An 8,839-nucleotide genomic window follows, 5' to 3' on the forward strand; every position below is an offset into this window, starting at 1 on the left:
AAAAGTTTCATGTTTAATGGAATCATACCATTTATCAAATTTTTTCCTGTCTTCATCAACCATATAATTATATCCATAGTAATATTTATCTGGATATTTACCAATATAATTTTGATTCTTTTGTTTGTTGAATAAATGAGGAAAATAACCCTTGACCAGTTCATTTAAATTGAATGTTTTTGGAAATTTCTTGAGTGCACACATTGTAAAATTAATAGAATCAATAAATCTTATATAGTAACCATCAGCATTCATATATATTAGTTTATTTCCTTGGTAAATTGTAAATACTTTAATATGCTTTTTGAAACAATATTTAGCTAAAAATTGAAAATCAAATCCTTTTCCATAATGAGCTATAACTGTATATCCTTCATGTTCCTCGCTAAATAACCATTCACAAAAATCGTTTTCATTTTTAAATTCTGTTTCGTTTCCATGAAAATCATGACATATAACTAGATTCACTTCATGAATTCCTGTATCTTGCTTGGTTTCAACATCAAAAAATAAGTATTTTCCTGTTTTACATTTCTTACACCAATCTTTTTTAATACATTTATTTTTTACACAATTATCTTTACATACACCTCCTTTACTGTTTTCATTTTTCATGAAACACTCATGACCTTTAGTGACCCACTCCCAACAATTATTACAATGATATTCACCACATATATGTTCTTCTGTTTTCCTTTCATTTCTATTAATATTTCTTTTACATTTTAGACATTTCCATAGTAATTTGCAAACAGTAAAACCTTCTGAATTTTTCTTGTTATGATTATCAAAACAGTTTTCTCCTAAGAATTTCCGATTACATTTTTTACAAAATATTTCCTCTCCTTCACAATCAGATTCTTTAACAAAACACCTATCACATTTTAAAGGGCATTTATGTTGATTTGAACGTTTATTACCCACTTTACAATAATTACAATAATTATTCTTACCTAAAAATCCTGTCATTGATGTAATGACATCGAAATGATTTCTATTCTTATATATAAAAATACATGTTGATTTATAATCACCATTATATATAATTTCATTACCATTTTCTCTACAAACTATATTGATCTGAATGTCTAAACAATTTTCAAATATTTTAACTTCTTCTAAACTGCACACTTCTAGAGGAATTTTACATATATCATGTAATTTTATAGCTAATGTTTTTTGTAAAACACGACCTTTTTTAATATAAATTATCTCATTGCTTGATAATTTTTCAGTACATAATTTATCACTTAACAGTTCAGGATTTTGGATAGCTAAAGCTGTTACAATTGATCTAGCCAAACATATATTATCATCATTTTTTATTTGGCAAATACTTTTCTTTTTTGCTGGATCTGTTTCAGAATACATTTTTAAAGCCTTGTGTCTACCACCTTGAGGTAATTCGATGACATTAAAATCAAATATACACTCTGTTATATCGAGTTCTTTATATTCAATTTGGTTAGATAATTTATCAATGTATTCATTAAAAGCAGTTTTAGTTGACATCATTTTATCATGAAAAGGTACATTTAATTTGGGATTATGTATAATTACATCCACTTTTCCTATAATATTTCCAATAGCCCTTTTAAATATATTTCTTAAAATGTTATAGTATTTGTTGCGGCAAACACTAACTCCAATTAGTTGGCGCCACCAAAAGTATTCAGAATATGTAGGTTACTCTGAGTATGGCAAGAGAAAAAAGAGAGAACTGAAAATATCGTTGAATTGGCTTTTTGAAATATCTTTGGAACGCTGTGTTTTGTTTTGTTTTTTGTTGTTTTTTATTTAAAATAAATGTTTTGTTTTGCCTGTTTTTAAACGTTATCAATCAATAGACAAGATGCCTCTCACAAACACAGTCAATCCGGTTAGGAACGACATTTCTGGCGCCCGAAAGATTAATCGGAATTCTCAAAGACCTCTTAAGAAAAAACTTGGGACGGTCATCTCTGACTCATGAAGAACTCTCAACTCTTGTTTGTGAATGTGAGTCGATCATGAACAATAGACCTTTGACTTATGTGTCTGAAGAACCAGATTTGAGAGCTTTAACACCATCTTCATTCCTTCAAGACCTCCCTACTAACGACGTAGCCGACTTAGACAAAATTGACAAAACTAATTTAGACAAGAGATACAGATATGTTCAAAGATTGAGAGAAAGACTAAAAGAAAGATTCAGGATCGAATATTTAGGTTTCTTGCGTTCATCTGTTTCCAAGAGACTTGACCAAATAAATATTGGAGACATCGTCCTGATTGGCAGAGAAGACAGAAAACGAATTTTCTGGCCGTTAGGAAAAGTTATTGAGCTGTTCCCTGGAAGAGATGGACGAGTAAGACTAGTCAAATTGAAAACGGACAAAGGGACTTTACTAAGACCTATTCAAAGACTATATCCCTTAGAGGTAACTGAAGATGCCAGTGAACATTAAATAACTATGAACATTTTTGGACGTTAAATACAGATTTGTATCTTTTAAAATTTTTTTAAATTTTATAACATAACAATTGTATGTCTGCCATAATTTTAGTATTTTTTTTGTAATTTATTGTGTTGAGTTTTCTCCTACATAAAACTCAAGTGGGGAGAATGTTGCGGCAAACACTAACTCCAATTAGTTGGCGCCACCAAAAGTATTCAGAATATGTAGGTTACTCTGAGTATGGCAAGAGAAAAAAGAGAGAACTGAAAATATCGTTGAATTGGCTTTTTGAAATATCTTTGGAACGCTGTGTTTTGTTTTGTTTTTTGTTGTTTTTTTATTTAAAATAAATGTTTTGTTTTGCCTGTTTTTAAACGTTATCAATCAATAGACAAGATGCCTCTCACAAACACAGTCAATCCGGTTAGGAACGACAGTATTGTTCAGGTAAAATTTTAGATCCTACCACTCTATATTGTTTTCTATAAACTTTATATTTTTCAATATATTGACCTCTGAATTCAATAATTTTATAATCTGGTTTAAAGAAATTTTTAAGATTTACCTCTACTTTTAGTTTTTGAGGCCTATATAAAGCATTTAAATTAGTTTCAGTTATTATATTTTTTTCTTCTTTAGGTATAAATTTACCATCTTTATATTTTAAATTATAAGAATCAAATAAATTCTTGATTCTCTTTCTTCTTTCTGGATGATTTATAAATATTTTCCTCTTACGATCTAAATAGTTAGTAGCATAGTACTTAGGATATTTATTAAATAGTTTAGTTTTGTTTTCCATATAATAAGAAACATCCAATCCTAAATAATCTGATAAAACAGATTTATAATTTCCTGTACTTTTGATATAAGAAACTACTGATTCAATAATATTTGATTTTAATCTCTTATCAGTCAGGACAGGAATGTTAAGTTTAGTTATCAATTCTCTTAGTTTTTTAATACTGAAAGTTGAGAGTACATTACTCAAGTGTTTGAACTCCTTTGTCATGTTACTCATTTATTAGGATGAAAATTTATAAATACTTTTTATAAAAAGGAGTTCATACGTTTTATATGAAAATTACTTCTAAAATGTCTTTGTTTATGTGAATAAGTATAATTTTTGCCACATTTGCATTCATAATATGTATATTTTCTTTTAAGATCACAATCTATACATCTTTTAAATAAATATTTTCTAAATTTGTAAAATTCGTCAGCTGATTTCAAAGTCTTACAATCGCAACAAAATTTATCTTCCATTTATTAAATGGAGTTTTTATAAATACTTTTCTGTCTCTTTAAGAAACGAATTCCAAATTTCATCATAAATGTTTTGTTTTTTCGGACTACCTAACTTAATATTATTAGGAATATTATAATAATCACATATCTTTTTCATAAAATATTTATAATTTAAACTCTTTTTAAAATACATATAATCTAAAAAGTTTAAAAACATTTCATCTGCTTCAACTGTAAAAATCAAGTTCAATTTTCTTTTTAACTTTTTAAAAAAACTAATTCTCGAATTGTATCTCTGTTTTAAATATTGGTCAAAGTCTTTCGTATCATAATAATATTTTTCTTCTTCCTTATCAAATGTAATTTTTAAATTTGAATGGCTATTCCTTTTAATCTGATTAAATATTTCGAAATAATGACTTTCCATTTATTTACATAATAATAATTAAAACACTTTCCTCTCTGACCTTATCAGCTGGAGGAAAATCGAAGAAACTTTTTTCATGCCACTTTGCGATAAAAATTGACCGCTTCGTGGGATTCTAACCGGAGAGTGGTATGATTTTTTTATCTCATAATAATCTTCTTTATAAGCTCTTTAGTTACGAAAAAAATGGCAGGTCAAAGTTGTGCAGGATATTCTTACTGAAACTACTGGTTCTTCTTTAAAAGATATTTACTGATAAAATTTTACATTAATAATTGAAAAAATAACATATGAAATTAGAGATTATAAATGGATATAGATAATAAAATTAATTTAAAAATGTTTCGTAATAAAATGACTTCTTTAAAAGATGAGCAAATTAAAGATAGTTATTATTATGGATTGTTTGGAGATTTTAAATTAATAATAAAAAGTGGTTAGAAAATAAAGAATCTAAAGAGTTAATTTTATATTCATTATTTTATGAAATTAAAGGTAGAAGAATTAAAATATAATGGGATTTCTAAGGATTTAATTACAATGTTGGATTTCACCTGAATTTTCTAAAAAAGTAAACGATGTTGTAATTAATTATTATGCTAATAAATTTAATGATAATGATAAACTTCAAAAGAAATTAGATATAATAAAAATTAAAATGAATGACTTAAAAATAAAAAATGAAAAACATCTCAACCTCATGTTTACAATAATAGAAAAGAATAAAAATTATCATTATTATGTTATTAGAGGTTTATATAATAAAACTATACGAGATTTAAAATTTAGATAAAAATAGCTCATGAAATTCAATATAATCCGAATGCTATTAATTTATTTAACAGAATAAAAGAAAATATTATACTAAATTTAATCATTTAAAATTAAAAGATTTAAAAATGATTCCTAAATTAGAATAATATTTTTTTCATCTATCCAACTATTAAATTCTTCAGGGTAACCTAGCCATTTTACGAATAACTTATTATCTTTTCTTTTTATTATTTTTTCAATCTTATATGTTTCATTTTTCTTATTATATTTTACTAATTCTTTTTCATAATAAGTTCCTTTAATTTCTTCACCATTTAAATCTTTCACTCTATAAGTTATAGGATCTGTTTTCAATATTTCAGATATGATAAAAATTTCTTCTGTAAATGTAGGATGATAACCTCTGGTAAATGTTTCTTTATATTTTGAAATTCTAACTTTATCGCCTATTTTAAACTTTGGTTTCTTTATTTCTTTTTTAGAAAATAAATTATTGTATACGATACTTTCACTTTCTGTCCGACTGGCTTGTGAGGGTGTCATTTTAATAGATCGATGATAAGAATTATTATAATTATAAACTAATTTATCTAGTACTTCTAAGTATTTATTTGTATTATTTGCTGCCATATATTTTCTTATTTTTCCATTAATTGTTCGATTAAATCTTTCAACAGTAGAACATTTTATTTCAACATTTTCAGTAGTAAACCAATGAATATTATTATCTTTGAATAATTTTTGAGTATCTTTATTAATAAATTCCGTACCTTTATCCGTTTGTAGTTTCTCTGGAATTCGTTCTTTAAATATTAACTTGAAAGCATTTGATACTTCTTCGCCTGTTTTTCTTTTTATTGGAATAACCCAAGCATATTTACTGAACATATCAATAACTGTTAAAATATAATTAACTCAACTATTATATTTACTAAATGGTTTTATAAATAATAAATCGGCTTGCCATTGATCATCAATATGTGAAACGTAACATCTCCTTCTTCTAAATTTACGAATAATTGGTTTATATCTAGTATAAACATCTTGTTCATGTAAAAATTCTGTAATTTGTTTTTGAGATAAACCTGTTTTTTTTTTAATTCATTGATACCACAATAACCTTTTTCGGGATCATAATAAACTGCTTTTATGACCCCGTTTTCTTTAAAAAAGTACTTTTTTTAGATCCACAAACTTCACATATACCTTTCCTCATCAATCTTCCATTTTTAGAAGTTTCTTCATAAACATCTTTAGTATTAGTAAAATTTTTACATTTTAAACAATAAATCATACCCATACCAAATGTTCTTTTGGCTTTGATAATAGGTTTAACAATTCCTCTTTCTATTCTTTCCCTGATTGTAGGATTTGGAATTGTATTTAACTCTTCTATCATATTTTTATCACATACATCATTTCTAGTTTTAGTATCTTTATTTTTAAGGTAACAAACATCATGTTTATATGCTATTTCATCTACTCTGTTAATGGGCTTACTCCATTCTTTATATGTTAAATCATCGTTTAATCTTTTTTTTCCATGTAACAATTGTGTTCCAGGTCCTGTAAATTGATGTCCTGGTAAATGCATTTCAAAGGGTAAATTATTAATTGTTGAATTGATAAAGCCAGATCCTTTTTGACCATATTCTTTACAACAAAACTTGAACTTTCCGTCTTTACTTAATTTTCCAACTTTGAATATATTACTTTTACACGTCATTTATAGGTAATAAAAAATTATATGTATTTGTAGCCATTCAATTGAGTTTTTTTAACGTATTTCTCTAAAGGAAAATATTTCAAACTTTGAATAAATTCAGCCTCTTTTTTATGAATTTCTTCTTCAGTTAATGTATTAGCTTTAAACAAATTCAGTAGTTGTTTATAAAATTTGTAAGTATATTTATATTCTTCTTTTCTTTCGGATATATTTAAAGATCTGTCAACCACTTCAATCACACCAGCTCCTAAACTCAAAGCTGATAAAGGGATTAAAATAAAACCAGATAAGCCAGATGCGCTAAATAAAAACTTACTCATAGATAGTGCGATACTAATCTTTTGATAGAAATTATAACTTTTTCTGTGAATAAAAATTCTTTTCTCTAAATATTCTTCCATTTATATATACATAAATTCTTTATTTCGGTACCTCATATTAAGATTGACTAAATTTAAAACTAAAAAATCATATGGTTTTTTGATACAGTTCTTATACATTTTATTAAATTCTTCTTTTGTTAATTGACCATCTATTTCTCGTATTATTTGTTTAATTTCTTTTTGTTTCATATCGAAAAATATAAAATAATCGCTGTTACTTCTGATGGTTATAGGTATTTTATAATAGTACTGACTTATATAGATAAGGGATGTATTTTTCTTTCTTCCTCGTATAAAAAATTCTTCAATAGATTGTTGATCTTTTTCACATATACAATCATCAAATACAACTAAATTCATATAGGAAGGATCCAAGTCATCTACGGTAATAAAATCATCTAGTTTGGAAGAAAACAAAACTTGATCTTTTTTCAATTTTTTATATTCTTTCAAAACTTCTTTTTTATTCTTTAAGCCTTTACATTTTTGAATATCTTCTAATTCTACATCTGTAAATTGAATGTATTTTTCTTGTAATTTTTCATACTTAGATTCAAATATGTCTTTTGCACACATGTAAAGTCTATCAAAGTGTAAATAGTCATAAATTAAATTGATTAATAAGTTCGATTTTCCACTGTTGGAAGCACCATTTATGATTAATCTAAAGGGATGTATAGGCAATAGAGGATGTTGATATGGATCTTTAAATTCATCCGGTTCATTATAGTCTTTAATTACAATTTTAGAATACATTTATTAATTAAAAAATAATCTACTGCGAGTAAAAAATAATCTACTGCGAGTAAAAACTGTTATTAAAATAAAAATATTTTTTTTAAAATAATTTATTCTTTTAATGGTTCATATAGCGGTACTCGTGTATTATGACAAATTTCCGCAAGAAGTATACAAACTATCTTTTCTTTGTTTGAATTATAAAATTCTTCTGGTAATATATTACTTTTATTTTTTATTAAAAGACAGAAATCTATTTTAGAAACAAATTCTATTACAAAGTCTTTATCAATATCTTGATATTGTATAATATAATCCCAATTTACATAATCTTGAAATTTTCTTATAAGGTTCATTGATAATTTTTGATATCTAGATACAACATTCATATTTAAACGATCATAATAATTTTCTATAAATCTTAAATCCAATCTTTGGAATCTTGATATTTCATACCAAGTCACTTTATCTAAATGTCTCTCAATAAAACGGATAGATAAGGTTTGGTATCTACATATTTTTTCCCAATCTACATCAGAGGCATGTTTTTCAATAAAAGGTTCATTGAGTTTTTGATATTGAGAAATAATATACCAATCATTTGGCTGTACATATCGTTCGATTAAAACTTCAGATAATTCAGAAAATTGAAACACATATTCCCACTAAACTTATAATTACATCTTCTGAAAGTTTCTTTCTAGAAAAGTCGTTCCAATTAATTTCATTGGCCATTTATTAAGAAGAAAAATTTATCTTTTCAATATGTAAATAAGGCTTTAATTTACAGCCTCCTCCTGTTAGCACTGATAATGTTAAAACTTCATTTAACTTTCCATACGCAAACATAGTTATTGAATCTTCATTAACATTTATCTCTTTATCAAGAAGTACTTCTTTCACTTTTTCTAAACGTATTTTTGGCTTTTCATTCATTTTGTCACAGGCTAAAAAAATTGTAATTTTCATATACATGTTTTGTGATAATTTTAAGTTTGAATCTAAAAGTTTTGAAGTAGTTTCGTTGAATTCAAAAGTCTTGTAACCCACACCTGTAAACTGAACAAGTCTATCTGTGGTAGCGCAAAAAGTTTTATTATCAACG

The 8,839-nt window shown here is 25.8% G+C and overlaps 1 protein-coding gene across 1 annotated transcript; it reads left to right on the forward strand.

Moving 5' to 3' along the window:
* Window positions 1-2,009: 2,009 nt before the first annotated feature.
* LOC147813500 (uncharacterized) lies at window positions 2,010-2,447 on the forward strand. Its single transcript, XM_087160058.1, has one exon. The coding sequence runs from the start codon at window positions 2,010-2,012 to the stop codon at window positions 2,445-2,447; it is 438 nt and encodes a 145-aa protein (XP_087016184.1).
* The last annotated feature ends 6,392 nt before the right edge of the window (window positions 2,448-8,839 follow it).

The sequence above is a fragment of the Parasteatoda tepidariorum genome, chromosome 3 (genome assembly GCF_982258835.1).
Source record: "Parasteatoda tepidariorum strain Cologne lab strain chromosome 3, Ptep-v5.0, whole genome shotgun sequence".
Taxonomy (NCBI): Eukaryota; Metazoa; Arthropoda; class Arachnida; order Araneae; family Theridiidae; genus Parasteatoda; species Parasteatoda tepidariorum.